The following is a 20,255-nucleotide window of genomic DNA, read 5'->3' as shown; positions in this document are numbered from 1 at the left end:
AATAGTATACTGGTTTCTAGTATTATATACATAGCCCTGCTCAAACCAGTCATTATCATCAATGTCTGTGACTAACTACTCCGGATTTACACTAAATCAAGCCGTGTCACTCAAGTATTTTTCCAAGATGCCAAAAATATGTAATGAACTTAGCCTACCTATCATTTGCCATTATCTAAATACTATTCTGAATTAGGATAATGGCCATTTGCTTAATCGAATTTGAAATCCATCCATCGATTCATTGTCGTCCACTTATCTGGGGTTGGGTCGCAGCCTAAGCAGGGAGACCCAAATGTCCCTCTCCCCATGCATTTGGACCAGCTCCTCCAGGGAATTCCCAATGTGTTCCCGGGCCAGCCGAGAAACACTGTGCCTCCAGTGTGTTCTGAGTCTTCCTCGGGGTCTCCTCCTGGTGGGACATGCCCGGAACATTTCACCAGTGAGGCATCCTGGAGGAATCCTAACCAGATGCCCAAGCCAATATTGAATCAAAAGATTTTACTATGTAAATGGGCCGGGGTATTAATCCCAATGAAATGGTCCTTAATGTCCTTTTTTTAAAGTCAGGTTCTATGGAGGTGATATCAGCAGTTGAAGTACTTGCATTGGATGAATCATCCAAAATCAAAACTTCACATGCTTGATGAAGGTGATATGTATTCATTGCCAACTAAAACACAAAAAAGATATTCTGCTTTATACTAAAGTGAATGAAAACTTTTCTCTTTTTGTAGATCCAAAATTTTGAAATATAAAAGCATTACTTATTTTAATAAAATGTCAATGAACCTCAATTTTAATTTTTTTTTTTATCCTTTCAGCAACGATCACCACCACCATGGATGAAGAGCAGTGCTACTACAACGAGACCATTGCCTTTTTCTACAACCGCAGTGAAAAGCACCTGGTTACCACCTGGAACACCGTGAGCAGGCTGGTGATGGGGCTGGGCGTCACTGTGTGCATCTTCATCATGCTCGCCAACCTTCTGGTAATGGTCGCCATCTACGTCAACAGGAGATTCCACTTCCCAATCTACTACCTGATGGCCAACCTAGCGGCTGCTGACTTTTTTGCTGGACTGGCCTACTTGTACTTAATGTTCAACACAGGACCAAACACAAGGTGGCTGAGTGTTTCAACATGGTTGTTGCGTCAAGGCTTGATCGATACCAGTCTTACAGCTTCGGTGGCCAACCTGCTGGCCATCGCCATAGAGCGTCACATCACTGTCTTCCGCATGCAGCTACATACACGTATGAGCAACCGACGTGTAGTGGTGGTGATCGTTATAATCTGGACTATGTCCATAGTGATGGGGGCAATCCCCAGTTTGGGCTGGAACTGTATCTGCGCCCTGCATAGTTGCTCCAGTATGGCACCGCTTTACAGCAACTCCTACTTGATCTTTTGGGCGGTGTTTAACCTGGTGACGTTTGTCGTGATGGTGACTCTTTACGCCCACATTTTTGTCTATGTGCGACAGAGGACCATGAGGATGTCGCGGCACAGCTCTGGGCCACGGCGCAACCGAGACACAATGATGTCTCTGCTCAAAACTGTGGTCATCGTGTTGGGTAAGAATGATCTCTTAACATTTACCTGTTTCCTTTCCTGTTTCTCTTCATCTACCCATTGTGCCCTCCAAGACTATTTATGCTTCCCAAGTTGTTTTACCTTATCATATGTTACACCATAATGAGCACCAACTAAGTTTCCATCCAATTTTTTGACTTTCTTGCTGGACTGAAATAAGAATATAGAGGGAACTTTTAAAATGTCTCAAAAATAAGAAAAAGAAAACCATTCATATTAGTCATGTTTTCATCTACTGCTTTGGAACAAGCTCTATTCAATAACTTTGAAAGCATTCGTCTTAAATGGTTTTGATGAAAAGGTACACATATAAGGTTGGAATGCATTGTGCCACATTTCTTAAATTTGTGTTTAAACAGAAAATAATTTAAAATCAAGCAACATTTTCACAATTATGGAAAATTTTGTATGGATCTCTTCCATAAAAACTTAGTAAAATATATTTAAGTGTGTGTTTGCAATTAAAATCTCACAAGGTCTAAATGTCATGAAACCCTTTTCAAGCCAATACAGTGATCTGCCTTTGTGTATTTTAACTGCATAGCTTAATTTCTATTGTTTTTGGGGGGATTTTTCAAAGAAAGGATCATTTTAAGACCTCCATCCTTTAATGAAATATTACTCTGAGATGAGGTTACTATGTCCCTGCTCAAAATACGTTTATGAAGCCGATTACATAGAATGTCAGACAGCATTTTCAGCCAACATTGAGACATCAAATCTAGCGCACAATTGAGGCCCTCAATCCGATTCAAATTGCAGTAATTTTTCCCTCTGGATTCACAACAATAATGAGACAGCCCATACTTTCTGTTGATTCCCAGTGATGTTGAAAGATCTACATTTATCTGTTGATGTTCATTTAGCAGTAAATGTCTGTATCTCTGTCTAGTTAGACATTTTGTTTATCATTCTAGCACTGAGTGCTACTACTGTCATCAGTCATCAGTTTCACCAAAACAATGAAAGTGTTGAATGGTTCATCTGCAAAGCTTCAGCATTCAGACCAAACACAGTGTCTGCCTAGTACGAATACAGGCGTCACATACAGTGATCTCATTCTGTGCTGTCTTTTCTCAGATATGTCACAGAGTTGGGATTCAGCATGAGCAGTTAACAATGAATGTGTTCTCGATGTGTTGGGTTTTTCTAAGAACATTTTTCATTGCTATTTATTAGTGTAAGTCCAGCTACAGTCTCAAGTAAAGTATTAGACACATGTGAAATGGGACAGATTCATAGTCGAGATCTCTTTTATCCAAAATGTTAAATGTTTTAGTAGAAAACTGATCAAATAATTAGTTTCACCTGTGACATGTGAAGCCATGTACCAAGTTGGCAATCCCAACTTACAAATTTTTTGGTGTTGGAAAAAGGCGCGACTAGAAAACGTCATAATTTACATAATACGGTCCTATCTTGGTATTTTGGTCAATAGAATTTGCAACAGTTACAAAAACACATTGCAACATGTACAGTTTCTCATCATAACACACACAAAAAAAATAAGAAACCAAAGACAACAGATGAAAATCCTTTCTTTCCCAATTTTAACAGCATACTGACCAAACATAAAAGAACAGCAAAATAAAACCAACTGTTCAGGGCCATATTGTACAGAACTCCCCTAGGCCATAAAGATGTCACACACTTTCTTCAGCATGTGCAGCAGAGTTCCTCCAGCTTATCCAAAACAGACACAGGCCAAAATCATTACTTCAGCATAACCACTGTTCAAATGTGCAAATCCCTGATCTCCTACTGAGAGATCTCAGGACACACACTTCAGTGTGGAAAATTTCTGCACTACTGTAGCGCTGAAAGTTCAGAGTTCCTTCCTTTAAATGTAGTTCTAGATTGTAGTATATTAGTATTATATGTTTTGAAAGACTAAAGAACTGATAATCCCGTCAGGTTTTGTGGCGGGAAATCGCCAGCACTTGTTAAATTGCCTTACATGCTGGTCATGACCTTGTTGCTTAGTATGTTTAAATAGTCTAATTCAGTGGCACCACAGATCAAATAAATTACATGGTTTGAAGTAAACAGTGATTCCCAGGAATCCCGAGTTCAGTCACTAAAAATAATTCAGAAAGGAGGAACTGTAGTAAGTTTAGTTTACTTTTGTTTATTTGTTCCCATTTCCTTTTGAAATCCACAATTTTCTTTTTCTTCTTTGAGCTCAGGTCTACTGCAATTGGAGAAAAAAATAATGGAAATCATTAATCAAACATGACAAAACACGCTTTGTGAAATGGGAATATGGTCTTAAAGCTCAATATACTTGTGTTTAAACTGATAAATTCCAGTTTCTTTGTAAAACTGACGATAGATATTTTTTTCTGGTTGATAAATGACAGTCCTACTAGGAAGGACATTTTACCTAATATTGTTGTGTCTAAGTTGATTTTGTGCCTACCAGTGCATGGGTTAGATGGCATCCATTTCTAATAAACATGGTCTGTTTTGAATTTAAGTTCAGAAGTGAGCAGAGTCTGACATTTTCATGTCTGAACATTTACCAGAGCAATGTTTCCATTTTGAAGGCCCCAGGACTCTTCAGTGTATAAGATTGCTTTTCATCTTATTTTATTCATTTATCTTTTGCGTAGATTCACTCAAACCTCATAGTCGACCAGCTCAGTGGCTGCACAGTAAGTTAGTGCAAGATTTGTGGGAAAAAGGGCTTCGGAGAGCCTGAAAACAGGATATGTTGGACCCAGACAAAACATACCAAAGGATTCCACACGATTTGTCTCCGGTGTTCTATGTTATCTCATCTTGATGTCTTTGTTGTCTTTGCAGCCAGTTTTAATACAAAACAGTAGAGACTAGAATGTTCTCTCAGTAGTAGCAGAAAACATATATTCTCAGCTGCTGGAGAGATGCTTGGTTTTATTTTTGCTTGTTTAACCCAAGAGGAAAGGGGTTTCGCTTTCTGCCGGATGGTGTGTTCTCTTTATGTTTGTGGGGTCCAGATGTGGCAAAATGTTAAATATGAAACATGTGAGTGCTTTATTTTTGCACTGCATTTTGAAAATGTAAGCGGATGGTGAGAGGAAATATACCATAGTCCGTGTTAAGGCACTAAGAGTTACCGCTTTCTCTATTGTCATATCTTCTTTTGAAATTATTTCAGCGAAACGTTACAAAAACTCACTAGAAACTTTACACATTGGGGTAAATGAAAATCTAAACTCATCCCAGCGTCTCTCCAGCTGCTTCTGCCTTCAGCTTCCCAAATGCCTATGTGAATCGGTTACCCTTGAAGCAATGCTAAAACTTCCCTGATAAATTATTGCACACATGTTTCAGATTCAGAGCCAACAGCTGTTGATTCCTGAGAATAGAACTTTTGGTTCATGAGATCATTTTTTTTTGGTCTTATTAGACACACTAAGTCATAACATAAAACAGATTTGAAATAATTTGGTAGAATCTGATTACACTTTTACATTTTGGCAAGGACTGTTTCCTTTTTACATGGATTAATTATTTCCCACTGCTACTTGAAACTGTTGTACCAAAAAGGATGCGTTTTACTTGATCAAATTTTCTACAGTAATATGAATTAAAAAACCCTCCTGGGTTGAGATTGAACATATATTAAAGAACAAAACAAAATGTAGCTAAAAAAACAAATCAGATTTTAACCAGTTTGTTTAATTTTGCTAACTTGTGGCAATCATAATTTATGCTTGACTTAAGACTTGAACTGTATCCTATCTCAAACTCATTTGAAAATTTGCTGCATTTTATGACTTTTAGATTTTATCTAAATGATTACACAATTTACGGAAAATGTTTCTGTAGCTTTTTGCATCTCTGTAAACAGTGATGGCATAGTTACTTTGAAAAAGTAATTTTAATCGAATTACTGATTACTCCTTGAAAAAGTAACTTAGTTAGATTAAAAGTAACTTTTTTTAGTTACTTTCAGCAGCTGTTAACAACAACGCCCTGCCGCCTGTGAAAATTACATTGATCTTTGCCAATACTTAATTGCAAGTTATTTTATAATGGTAACATCAACAATGTGTCTCTACTTATAAGGTTGAACTGAAGGGGAGATTGTTGTTACAACAGTACAAAAAAAACTGTAGTATTTTGTGTGTTCCAGTATTGTCTGGAAAACTATAAATAGGATTACAAATTACAAAATAGTAGCGCAAAATAATTTCGATGAGTAACTCCAGTCTGACTACTGGATTTGAAATAGCAACGTGTTCGATTACTCATTACTGAAAAGTGGTCCGACGTCAGTAATGTTACTGACATCACTGCCCATGACCTCAGCGATATTAGCACCACACTCTGACGAGTTGAGCTAACCTACCATACATAATGATGAGTTTTCATCGATTTTAAGAAAAACTTACATGATCTTGACAAAAGTGGTCATATTCTCATGTTTTTCAAAATCAATATGCATAATGGTTTAATTTAAAGCCTTCTACTATTTTGAAGTGTTGATTTTCTGAAAGCCTTTATGTTTCAGTTGGCCAGTATGGGGATTGAACCCATAAAGCATCATTTTTTTTATAGTAGTGTGTAGTACATTACTGTATTTGGAGAAGATCAAACATCACAAGTAACAAGACTTTATATATAAAACTGCTCATACAAAAGGAACGGACCAGTGTTACTTTATTTTTTTTTATTTAAAGCAAGTTTCTACAGAGTTGCACTTATTTCATGTCACTGGAAGTAAAATATTACTGGCAAATTAAAGCTTCCCCGAGAGGGTGTGATCTGTTTTTATTCAGCCAGGAATCCTCTCCAGGTTCTGAGTGAGCTCACTTGGAAATACCACAGGGGATGCTGGATATTATGTCTCCTGCTCCATCTATCACTCTCCTCTGCCAACTTTGACTGAGTAGTGAGTCACATCTGTATTAACATTGCTCCTGGACTCTTTGACAGGCATTAGAGGATTTATTAAAACAAAAAAAATATCACATGATGTCAAATCTCCTATGACGTAACAACCTTATGTTACTGGTTTTGATAAATTGCTTCTCAGAGAAGAACTGCTGTAACTTCTCCTATAATCACTGCTGCCCTCCTGACTTTTGTCCTTCCTTCAGTTGTCCCTTGGGGAAACTGAGGAGAAAAATAAAATTTTGGTTACACAAATGCGCACATCTGCATAAACAGGGGTAGAAAAAACCATGCAAAAATAAAGTCTCCCACAGTCACATAAACCTCTGAACTTAATGGAGAACAGTCCAACAACAGATTGGCTTCATTCACGTAAAACTGATGAAAAAAAAGAAAAACAGAACCACAATGTTGTTTATCTGTGTTGTTTACGTAACAGATGAATACACATCTGGAAATAAAACAGAAACACACGTCAAAATAAATGCATGAAGAAAATGGAAAAAAAAAATCTTGGACTTTTGAAACTACTTTGTTGTTTTATAAAGGTCTAAATGGTCGAATTATTGAGTCATTGAGTATTTTTTGAAGAAAGATTATACAATCACTTTGTGAACAGAATTACATGGTAGTGGAAGGTATTGCAGCTCATGTTGACTCATTAAGATGCAAGTAATTCATCTAGCAGAGAGGACACATCAACACAATTCACTGTTTTTCATCAAAGAGGAAAGATGAGAAGGGAACATCAATGGATCAGGGGGTTGAGCTTTATCTGTAAACTCTATTTCTGTCTTTATAAGATGATTCAAGTTGTTTAAAAAAGCTTTGTAAATAGAATAAAGAAGGATAGTGGAGCAAACAGTGGTGTTAAAGAGGGATTAGTAGGTTGAGTGGAGTGAAAAGGGGTCAGAGGTGGATGAGAAGGATGGTTGCAATAAAGAGGGTTCGTAAAGAAGGATTTGGTAGATGAAAGTGGGATGAAGAAGGATCGTAAAGAGGAACGATGAGAATGAGTAAAACAAAAGGAGAAGTGGAAAAGAGCGGTCTTAAAAAGAGAGAACAAGAATGGGTACAAAGAAAAGGGGTCAAATGGAATATAAACGGTCACACAGGTAATATTCAGCTTTCCTTCTCTCTTTTTTCTTAGCTATCACAAAATCTATGCTAAACATAATCCAGCTGTACTTCCTATTAATGTCTAAGCAGAGTATATTTTTTTTTCAACTTTATTTCTTCACAGGATCACTGCATGCAAAATAACATTTGGACTACAGTTGGCTAATTTAAAGGCATTGCACACTAAGTTAGTTACATTAAGTTAGTGACATTAATATGTCACTAACTATGTTAGTGACATATTTTGTACTTTTTTTTGTTTAATGTAGGAAATGTTTTAGGTGGACATGAAGATGTTTTTATGCAGTAATCAATAAACAGCAAGTAAGTTATATTATTGCTAAAATTGCAGATATAACCATATATAGTGCTTTTATATGTACAATGAACAAACAATGATACTTTAGTTGACTTTTACAATTTAGTGTCTGTTTCTTTAAATCCAAGTCTCTGCTTGCAGCTTCAGGTTTGACTGAGAATCTTGCTTTGCGTGAAAACGCAAAACAGTCCAATACGACAAATCTGTATCACAAGAAAACCAAAGTTCTGAAATGCAAAACACTTGGTAAATCTGACTACAGTTGAAGTGGATTAGTTGACAGCGATATTGTTACAGTAGCAAACTTTTGTTGGTCATCCAATGGGGCCACCCATTTACAATAGAACAGTTACACGTCCCACTGCTACAATTTGGCAATCCATCAGGAGAACATTCTGTTTGAATGACCTGAACAGATACCCTTTACATTCATCTCCGCTAACCCAACAGCCCTTTCTAATTAACCATGGCAATTCCTGAATGTGTGGGCGTCTGTGTGTCAGTTGTTGGTCGTTGCAAGGGTCTTTTTTGTGAATGATTTGATTATCTTAAAGCTTGTGGTGCAGTATAAAGTCACAGTATCAGCCAATGTGGCATGCCAAGTCATACCATCCCCAAACACATGCAGCCAGATGGCATATCACTAACTTACATTTGTTTCAAAATCTCTCAGTTCGAGTGAACAGAAACAAACCAAGAACTCTTTTATGTCTGGATTTCAAAGGGAGGACTGAAAGAAATTGTTAGATGGTCCCAAATGTGTCTTCCAGACCCAGGCAATTATGTGATTTCTTTTCTGCAGTTGCATATGTGGTTTCTGGCAAACTGAGACCTGAACCAATCAGGGCTGCTTGTGAGTCAAACTCTACAATCCAGCATAAGCGTTCAAACGCGCCTGGTATGTTGATCATAATGTCACCTGTTTTCCGTGTGCTTCTGTGAATGTTTGGGTGTTGCCAAGAAGTCTTTTTTTGCACAGTGAGGCTTTTCTAATCTCTAACAATGGCTGCATCTGTCTGTTAGAGTCCCGTTTCAGCAGCATCAGTCGCTCATTTAGCCAAACTCCAAGTGCTGCCTGAACATTGATGTGGTTCTTAAAGTTTTCATGGAAAATTCTGTGTGTTTTGGGTCAAACCTTGAACCACTGTGAGGTGTCTTAATAATTCAGGAATACATATTTGGTTTACAATTAATCTCCCCAATTTGCTGTTTTTACTGTTGACCTCTTTTAATATCAGTTGGTTTTTTTTCTTGCATTCATTTTGACAGCCTATTTTACAGATACTCTGGTGAAATGTATTCTGTTTGATACAGTTGTTGAAATGGAAATAAACAGCTGGCCACTTACTTTAAGAATAAGATGTTTAACTCAGTAAATAATTAATATGTTATGAGATCTATTTTAACTTTGATAACTGATGGCATTGGTTAAGTTAATCAAGTTAAAGAGATGGATAATTTCTGATTGGTATAAGCTCTGAACATCCTGAATTGATTAGGTTTTAAAGGCAAACGGCATGATCTTCTGAACTTTGTTGGGTTATTTACATTATGTTGTTCCATCTTATGTTGCTTTTTATTTCTGTTCCTGATTAATAATCAAACCTTTACCTCACCTGTGTTGCATCCAGTAATCAAGTCCTTAGTATATAACCACTCTACAGTTTGTTTACTCGATGTCTGATCCTCCTGTTTTCCTCATTCCGTCCTACATGATCTGTTATTAAAATATTAAAATATTCTTTACCATCTATACCATCACCCCCTGGGTCTTTCGGGGTTCTCCACAACGTCAAATTGTGACACCAATGTTTGAAACTGGGCTTCTTTGCTGTCTGAATACAAAAGCCAAGTGAGTTCGTAGTAAGGCACTTATGGTTGCACTGCATAGACTCAGAGTAGAAACCACAAGCACATACATAAAACCACACACAGAATCAAGAAGTTGCAGCAAAGTGTTTGATATGTAGGCAAAAATTTAAGTAATGCTTCAAATCACCTTTGGAAAACAGGCACAATTTGCAAGCTATATTTGTCGAACTCAAAAGATACCATTACTCTGAATTTGTTTTTGTTTGCTTGCTTTGAACAAAAATTCAAAAGTCAGGTTCAAAAACCAGAAGTTTCACTTGCAAATGAGTCACTGCTGAGCAACAACTCTGCAGATAAATTATGCACTGAGGGGAAGAACAAAATATTACCGTAAAGGAAGTCGGTGTACTTGGAGCCAAAAACATGATTCTGAGTTTGACACTTTGTTCATTGGTGAAACCATTACAAGAACCCCCTCTCACAGCACACCATAATCCCCTTTATCATTAACTAAACACCCAGTGACTAAACATGAACTTTTATTTAAGCTTCATTTTGTTTGGAAACCCTGATACAGAAAAGAGTAGGAAAGAGAAAAAAACACTTCTGCAGAGAAGCCACTGAGCTATATAGAGATGATGGTCACAACCACAGAGAATAGCTTGGTTTAAAAAATGAGCTAAATTGAGAGTGAGATAGACAAAAAAATGACAGAATGAGGCAAAAGATTATGGACAGAGAAGTAACTTGAGTAGGCAGGGGATGACATGAAAAACTGAAAATAAAAAAGCAAGCAGTAGATAAGACAGGAAACCAAAGCAGCTGCGGAAAAGAGGCAGAAAATGGCAAACAAAAATATAAGTGGAAGGAGAACAAGAGAGCAGTAATGCAATAATGAGTTCTTATGGATTTAAGCATGAGGGAGTAATCACTTTAGCTGAAACCTTAGCTAACATGACACATGAGAAATAATTGGAAAGCTTCATTAAGGGAAAATATTGCCAAGATAGCAGTTTGAGTCAAAAGCTCTTCACTGACTCAAACTTGTGTTTTATGTTTCACATTAACTTATTTGATTTTTGAGTTAGAAATAAAAATTTATTATTTGTATATTGACAATATGGATTAGCTTTGGAAAACCTGGAGGATTAAATTCTGCCAAGTTACGCAGATCCCAAGCACATCTTTTTGTAATTTTATAAAAACTTTTATCAGCACATATCCTTGTATATAACACAACAGGAGCAAAGTGAGTTTAGCTCACTGGACCTACCAGAACACGGACAGATCCGATTAACTGTCAACATTAATGTCGTTTGCCATGACCACGATGTTTTCCTGTTATTTGCAGGGTAATATGTGCCTGGTTCAGACTGTTAGCTGCAGGGCACTGACAATGGGAGTGGGGATGGATGTTTGTCACACAATGGATGCAACATCCACATTGCCTTATAGTGATTATCATGGATTTTGCTTCAGACATAAACTGTCAAATAATTCCCCGTAATGTCAAATGCAGTACTGCGTTACTTGACAAATTCTGTTGTATTTTCTTTTATCACAACCACAGCCCACAGCATAAGTAACTTGTAAGTGAATTTCTGCAACTGTTGGCATCAGTGTTTAATCTGTGTTCAATACTTAATGCTTAGTCATTTTTAAAGCCTCTTTGTATTAAGGAATCTAAAATCTACTATGTTTATCCCAACATGAAGTTAAATATTGTCGTAGCTCACATCATCCAAGTAGCTAGAAAATGATTGTTATGGATGGTGATTTTGTGGGCAGAAAGATTTTCCAGTACAGTCAGTCTTGCGCTGCTGTTGGCAAACACTGCTAATCCACCTCATTTGCTTTTGCAGCTCCTCTCTGTTTCTGTACATCTCTCTCTGGTCATGTGGCTATAAGGCCAGGCAGAAAGATGCTGTAGTCGGGGATATGCTGATAGCTTGAACGTCATCCTTTTCTCTCTGGTACTGATCTACATCAAAGAATAATCATTTTAAACTTCTCTTATAAACTTCTATGTATTTTATTGTGATTTTACACTGTATTACAGACCAAGACAGTAAGTAGCAGTACTAAGCAATGGGTTATTTTATCTTTAATCTGTTTTAAAGGCTAACAAGATAGAAAAAAAAAGTACCTACAGTCATAGCAAAGAGTATGTGACTGTAAATCAAGAGATGAACAATAGCTACAGTGTCTGGTAGCAACACTTATTAGGCCTAACAACAGATTGTCTATTGGATTTTAAGCCACCCTTGGAGTTGTCTGTTCTCTCTTGACTGTTTCTTAAAATCCTAATAAAACACTTTGAAACCACATGTAGTCATGTGGCATAACATGTAAAGGTTGAAGGTGAATAGACAGCTTTGCACTCAAACATTCTTGAAGCTTTGCCAAACAGATTTATTCCATATTCTTAGGGTATTTCAGGAAACAAAAGGCTGATGTCTCGTAAAAGGAGAAATAAATGCATTCCTGAAATATGAGCGGTCACTGTGACTGAACTGAACCACATTTCAGTAACAGATAAGACATCAAAACGATGAAAAGCAGAAGGAACACAATGATTCAGCTATTGGAGAAAAGCTGTTGCGATCAGTGCCAAACCAGATCTCCTTTTAACAACAGCAGCAATAACTACTTAGTGATTAATTTTCTAATGAAACAAAGATTTATCTGATATCTGTACAACTTGCAGATGTTCTTCCTTCTCTGTATGCGCCATGTTTTTGCATCACTACACTTCTCTCCGTTCAAAAAGTGCTGCTGTATTTCAATAGGTTGTGACTGCATGGTGTTATATCACATTGGTCTCTATTATTTCTGTGACATCATGCCCACTTCCGTTTAATATTTATTCATTTTGAGTTTTCTTCTGTCAATGTTGCTTTCAAAGTAGTTCAGGTCTTTCTAAGAAGCTCTAAAGGTTCTTTCCAGACACTAACAGCATGCAAAGTAGATTACCATACATTTCAACCTTTTCCACGCCAGCTTCAGTATGTTTATTTACTTTTCTCCAGTGACTTTCCACTTAGCCTGCCCCTTTTCCCTCCTTTTCAAGAGGTAACGAGGGAAAAGGAGAAAAAAAGTTGGGTTTTTTTTCTTTACACTTTGTGAGGAAAGGTACCTTTTTTATTATATATTACAAGGTAAACAAACTCATTGTAAATATTTGTTTAAAAGTTGTCTTTTATTTTATTCCAAAAGATAAACATGTTTCATTCTTTCACAGTGCAAGAGTACATTATTAGGTTTCTTCTCTTTTCCTTATTCATTTCTTTATTTTTGACCATGTTGTGTTCAAATGTAAGCCGTTTCCTTGGTGATTCAAATAGTACTTGAGATATTTTGTATACTGGGTTGTGAAGCATTCAGGAAATGCAACTAGTTCTGCAGAATCTGGAGAGTCTGCTTGCATAGCTGGGAAGTGAGATCAAGCCTTTTTACTGCAGCTGCTGCCTGAACAGCACAAACGGATAACAGGCTGGACCGTCGGCTCTCTCTTTCCCAACTCTTTCTCCACTTGCACAATTCCTAATTGAGTTTTTCTTTTATAGTCTCAAGAGACTAATGTCCTGCAGGTGTCTTGCAGAAATGACAAAGACATGACAGAAATGACAGATCTAAAAAAAAAAAATGGAATTGGGAAAAAAAAAGATGCAACAGTAAAAGAATGTTTGAAAATTGTTTGGAAACAACATACATTTGAATATTAGTAGAACAAGGTAGAAGTCCAGATTCATTATGCCTTAAAGTGCTAGAAGTGTCTATTATTCAAAATGTTTTATCTCAGGGGGTTATGAGGACTCAAAAGTTTAAAAGGCTGGTAACATTCAAGCAGTTTGTGGAAAAAAGTAATCAAGACAATAAAATGACACTTTCTGTATTATACTATCCTCAATCAGCTTCAGTGTACACAGGTTGCACATATGTAAACAATTTCACAGAATTATCCCAAAAGAAAACTACTGGGCCGTCTCAAAAAAAAAGTGTAACACATGGGCTGTGTCCATATTTTACTAGTTACAAGAAAAGCTTTCAGTGCTGTTTTGCACTTATGGAGCATTATAAATACCCACTAATGTATTGCAGCCATAATTCAAAACATTTCAAAGGCACTTTGAAACAAAATCACTTTCCTTTCATTCTACATTATTAGAAGTGACTCAGATGAGGTCAGAGAGTGTTGCAGGTTCCTTGTATTGTCAATAACAATGTGGTTATTAAGTGGTGGAGATCTGTTGACAATAATCTTGTTTGCTAGCAACAGACAAAAAAAGAATTTCCTTAGTTGATACTGTGGCTTCCTGTTGACTGACACCTAAATCGTTGTTTGGAACCATGTTCTCATCCATCCATCCATCCATCTTCTTCCGCTTATCCGAGGTCGGGTCGCGGGGGTAGCAGCTTCAGAAGGGAGGCCCAGACTTCCCTCTCCCCAGCCACTCCTTCTAGCTCTTCCGGAGGAATCCCGAGGCGTTCCCAGGCCAGCCGAGAGACATAGTCCCTCCAGCGTGTCCTGGGTCTTCCCCGGGGCCTCCTCCCGGTGGGACGTGCCCGGAACACCTCACCAGGGAGGCGTCCAGGAGGCATCCTGACCAGATGCCCGAGCCATCTCAACTGGCTCCTCTCGATGTGAAGGAGCAGCGGCTCTACTCTGAGTCCCTCCCGGATGACTGAGCTTCTCACCCTATCTCTAAGGGAGAGCCCAGCCACCCTACGGAGAAAACCCATTTCGGCCGCTTGTATCCGCGATCTCGTTCTTTCGGTCATGACCCAAAGCTCATGACCATAGATGAGGGTGGGAACGTAGATCGACCGGTAAATCGAGAGCTTCGCTTTTTGGCTCAGCTCTCTCTTCACCACGACGGACCGGTACAGCGCCCGCTTGACAGCAGACGCTGTGCCAATCCGCCTGTCGATCTCCCGCTCCCTTCTTCCCTCATTCGTGAACAAGATCCCGAGATACTTGAACTCCTCCACCTGGGGCAGGACACCCCCCTTGACCCGGAGAAGGCACTCTACCCTTTTCCGGCTCAAGACCATGGCCTCGGATTTGGAGGCACTCATCCCCATCCCGGCCGCTTCACACTCGGCTGCGAACCGCTCCAGCGAGAGCTGCAGATCATGACCTGATGAGGCCAGTAGGAACACATCATCTGCAAAAAGCAGAGATGAGATCCTAAGGCCACCAAATCGGATCCCCTCAACACCTTGGCTGCGCCTAGAAATTCTGTCCATGAAAGTAATGAACAGAATCGGTGACAAAGGGCAGCCCTGGCGGAGTCCAACTCTCACCGGAAACGAGCCCGACTTACTGCCGGCAATGTGGACCAGACTCTGACACCGGTCATACAGGGACCTGACAGCCCGTATCAAAGGGCCCGGTACCCCATACTCCCGGAGAACCCCCCACAGGGCTCCCCGAGGGACACGGTCGAACGCCTTCTCCAAGTCCACAAAACACATGTAGACTGGTTGGGCGAACTCCCATGCACCCTCCAGGACCCTGCCGAGGGTGTAGAGCTGGTCCAGTGTTCCACGACCAGGACGAAAACCACACTGCTCTTCCTGGATCCGAGGTTCGACTATCCGACAGACCCTCCTCTCCAGGACCCCTGAATAGACCTTGCCAGGGAGGCTTAAGAGTGTGACCCCTCTATAATTGGAGCACACCCTCCGGTCCCCCTTTTTGAACAGGGGGATCACCACCCCGGTCTGCCAGTCCAGGGGAACTGCCCCCGATGCCATGTTTTCAATTATTACAAATGAATCTATTCTGTTATTTTTTAGCACACTCCTAATGACAGCTTTGATATTTGCACACACATCTAATACATGTTTTGTGTCTTTAGGTGCCTTTATCATCTGTTGGACCCCAGGCTTGGTCCTCATACTTCTCGATGTCTTCTGCTCCAGCTGCACTGTCCTCAACTATGAGAAGTTCTTCCTGCTCCTTGCCGAGTTCAACTCAGCTATGAATCCTATCATCTACTCATACCGGGACAAGGAGATGAGCGCCACCTTCAAGCAAATCTTGTGCTGCCAGCGGCAGGAGAACGTCAATGGGACGGTGGTGGACGGATCCGACCGCTCGGCGTCTTCGGTCAACCATACGGTGCTGGGCGCTGGCAGCGTCCATCACCATCACAATGAGCACTCGGTGGTTTGAAATGATTGCAAAAAGGAAGTCTGAAAGTTGCAGCTGTTCTGCCTGAGACTAGGTAAATACTAAACGAGGGATGTGAATGTGACAGATCATAGACTGCTGTTTGAATTTACGAACAGATGGCACAAACTGATGATCAGCATGATGGCGAGATCAATGAAGAAACAGCAGGAAAAGAAGAAGAATGGAAGTAAAAAGAATGATGGAAAGACCATATGAAGGAAGAGGGGAAGTCTAATGTTCGGGGACTCTGACAGGGTGTTCGTATTTTTGTTTAGCTGTATGTTGTTTTTTTTGTGTTAAGTGTTTTGTTTTACAAGCAAAGATGATTTGAATTATTTAAGTAATCTGTGAAATGGTAATGCCAGTGTAACCATTCTATTTCTCCATTCAGTCTGTTTAACTATGGAACTACTACACTTCTAGACACACCAAGACAAAACTGTTGAGACCCATTTCCGTGTTACCTTTTCCCATAACAGAGGCATAAATAGACTCCTCATAGATTCACCGTCATTCTAGTATCTGAACAGAAGCTGCTTCATGATTATGTCATGTGATGGAGCAGATGGACTGTACGGTTAATAATAAAAACAGTATCAACTTCACACATCATCAGTTTCAATCTTTGATCATTTTCAGACAGTCTTGAAAAAGTCTAGCATCTGTGAGATTAGATTAAAATTCCAAATACCAAAAGAAACCTAGATTTTTTTCTTTAGTTCTGTTACACAGTTTTGATTTGTCCGATATATTTGTTGCATTGATTAGCTCAAGACTCCAGAGAAAAATAGTCTTTTCATTTGCAGAACCAGCAGTGAATTTGGAGACATTTGTGCCATTTTGCTCTTTACTTAACCTATTTCATTTCTATGTTCATAAGCCGTTGCATAAAATCTTATTTCTTTGCAAGTAAGTAAAGACCACATATTTTTATACAGAGTATAAATACTAGCATATTTTTCCCCACTATCTGACAATAAACCAGACTTTAATTCTCCCTACCTATATCAGTTAGAATTACCAAAATAATTTCTTATTTCAGCATTTGGCAAATGGTAAAAATTGTATGATTATTTCAGATTTATCACAGTTCTTGTTCAGACAGTGTCAAACTATATATTTTTTCTTTTTACTATGCTGGCCTTACAACCACAGTGTATAAAGATTCAGTTGTGTGTGTTTCTTTATGCTAGCTATGAAGACATTAAGGGATTGTTTAAGGGATTCCACTGCATTGCAGTAAAATGCAGTGACAAGTTAATATCGTAGATGGCAACAAACCGGTAAATGTGCTCAGTTGGCTACATCATTAGACCTGTTCTGATGTGTTTTTTACCTCTAGAGATAAACATGGCTATGTTCCTAGTGTTTTTAATCTGATTTAACCTACTGGGCTGTATATTTTAAAGAAATATTGGTTTCTCCAATACCTATAACTTGGTTATTCCAACTTATAGGTAGGGTTATACTTTACCAAAGCATTTACGTTACATTTTCTATCATCTGTTTAGAAACAAACTGAAGATGATGCTGAGATGACGCTCTGCTTAAACGTTTGTCTCAACATGACATCAGGTCGAGTGAAATAAATAAACATAAACAAATTTGCACTCAGACAAAATAATGACAAAATTCTCAGAAAATGGAAGGCTTATAAAGTCACCTACTGGCAGAGTAGAAGCCTGACTAAGACTCTGCAGTCATGCTTGGGGCTGTGTCACACTTACTTCAGACAGAGTGGTGCTGTGACTGTGCCACTAGCAGAGCCAATAAAACTCCAGTCACACATAGTTCTGATGAGCAATTTCCTCAAAGGTCTGCTGTTTCAAGATGATTCGCAGTCAGTTAGTGTCGCAAGCATTATGCCAGGCTTAAACAAAAACCATTTCACCTTTCTATGGAAATGTATGTTCTAATTATGGTATCAGCAACTGTTCCTCCAGGGGGACCACAAGCTTGTGTTAAATACACTCTGTTGAATGTTGTTAGGTTACAAGAAAGGGAATTCCCTAAACGTTTGCTGTAACGTTGTTACTAATCACATAAGCAAGGTCACATGTATATAAAAGTATGTAGTTTGATTAAGTAGCAGCAGATGAGATGACAAACTCTTACAGTATTCGTCAAACTAATTTGTTAAATTTGTGAAATACACGTATTATTGTCAAAGTTCTGACTTTACCTTGGTGTCTTGTGCTAGACTCTCTTGGATTGAAAGAATAAAATAGTTATTTGGTAGTCTTTTAGCATTACTGAAAATAGACCATGAGAACATTTGTTTTTGAAAGACACGTAGACTGAATCAAAAGAGGGTCCAAAATAAATTGGTGAATAGGAGAGGTTTTTTTTTCTTCATTTTTTTTGCAACTGTTCTGCATCAGGTACATTCTGAAGCATTTAAATGATTCCTAAATAGAGTCAACTATGCCACACTTTGTGTAGCAAAAACTCATGTATGAATAATGTACGTCTGTTTCAAAAAGAATGGGGTTATTTGCCCCTTCACCAATCTGTTACCACAGATAACAGGAGGCCAAAATGTTTTTGGTACTTTCAAGACTGCTTTTGCTTTTGCCATTTCTCAAGCTTAAGTGATTCAGATCATTAATTTTAAACAAAGATAACACGAGTGAATACAAAAATATCTTCATGTAATAATTTCATGTATTGTTAATTGCATCTAAGCCAATCTGACCCTAAATGTAATTACCGACACTATGGATGAATTTTGACCCTCTCTTCTCTACTGGATTGTTTTTTTTTTTGTTTGTTTTTCATCTCACTGGAGACTGAAAAAAGCATTTTAGAGCATAAACATTTTAGGTAATGCTAAAAGATTATGTACATGAAAATTTAACATAGCTAGTCTAACTAAATGATCGATTTGGTGGTTTTAACTGTAATCTAAACTTCTAAAATATAAATTAAATCAATAGCAGCAAGAAAAGTACCAACACAAAGTATTATACAGCTAATACTAATGCGTAAATTTGGATTCATGGACATGCTTAAATTTCTGTTAAACATGTCATTTTTCAACCAACATGTTTCCAATTTATTTCAACTTAGATTCTTTTCTTTCAGGTAAATTAAAGATGAAGCACTGTTGTGAATTGCACCTTACTCAAAGCTGTCAAGTTGGGGTTTTTTCTCTTTCTGTCATGTCAAGATGATTGGTGCTTTATTTTGTCTGATTGTTTTTTACACATTTAAAAGGGAGATTTAAAAAATACCTTGTCTTTTTAAATAAAAATGAAATATCAAATTTGCCCCTACCTGTTCATCTGGACACTGGTTTGCGCTCTTCTCTTCGGTAACTGCATACCTAAAGACCTTTTCTGTGCTGTCATCCTTCACATTCACATTTTTTCTGACTAATGAATTATTCAGCTTATTATAGCAAACTAAATAAACTGTCATTGCTTGTCTGTTTACTATTGTGTCACTCTGCATGCCCTTGTAAGTATAATTGTACAGTTTTCTTAAATATGTCTAAAATATGCTATTCCAAAGTTAATCGCGAAAAAGTGAAACATTTTTGTTGGATTTCATTGTCATATTTTGCCCAAATGTACTGTAGGAATGTATTTGTGGTTTGATGTCATCTATTTTCTGCTGTGAATGAAGTGAATTTTCTGATGGCCCTATAAAAATTCGTAACTTTTTTCACTTGCTTAAAGCTAGCTTTGTGAGTGCAGTGCATTCCAGTTTGTTTAGAAAAGTAACCTAACACTAGACTTAGTTGGTTGGAAGTCTCAAGCTTGTCTCACCTTCACACAAGTCCAGAAGAGTTTCCATGTAACTACATCCAACAGTGGTTTCACAGAGCAGAGTGAGAAGTGAAACCCCTGGAGTTGAACAAGAACGGCAGGTGGTGTTAAGTTATCTTTACAGTCTGCTAGTACTCCGGCGTTTTACTGGAGCAAGGAATGTTATTCTTAAGGGCAATGTACATGTCTCAACACTTATTTTCTACCGTAAATCTTTTTTTTTTTTTATGACCTGTCCATTTCTGTTCAGATTAGCATGATGTGCCTCATTTGTAGTTTTGTGGTGAATCGGTGTTTATTGTGGCCTTTTACTGCTGTTGTTTGGCACAGCTAGCTTGCATAGCAAGTTTTATCAAGCGCAATTCTCATTCTCAAAACCTTAAAAATGCCAAACCTTTCTGTACCAGTAGTGTTAGTGTGTAAATGTGACACGTTTCTTCTTATTATTATTGATATTATTGAAATGGATTTTCAATAAAATTAATACATCAAACGTCAATGCCAATGAATATACACCAAAGCAATCGTGTTGATATTTCAAAAACAATAAAACAAAACATTAGAAACATTCTAA

General features: G+C 38.1%; 1 protein-coding gene across 1 annotated transcript in view; it reads left to right on the top strand.

The window, feature by feature from the left end:
• The window catches only part of lpar1 (lysophosphatidic acid receptor 1), a 37,075-nt gene extending 16,820 nt beyond the window's left edge, over positions 1–20,255 (top strand). The window contains exons 2-3 of the mRNA XM_028025741.1: positions 825–1,580; positions 15,595–20,255. Of these exons, the coding sequence (XP_027881542.1) occupies positions 842–1,580; positions 15,595–15,911 (1,056 nt within the window). The 5' untranslated portion in view covers positions 825–841 and the 3' untranslated portion in view covers positions 15,912–20,255. The remainder of the gene's footprint in view (positions 1–824; positions 1,581–15,594) is intronic.

Source organism: Xiphophorus couchianus, chromosome 8, assembly GCF_001444195.1.
Source record: "Xiphophorus couchianus chromosome 8, X_couchianus-1.0, whole genome shotgun sequence".
NCBI lineage: Eukaryota > Metazoa > Chordata > Actinopteri > Cyprinodontiformes > Poeciliidae > Xiphophorus > Xiphophorus couchianus.
Note: the sequence above shows the minus strand (reverse complement) of the source record. Positions and strands in the feature narration are given on the sequence as shown.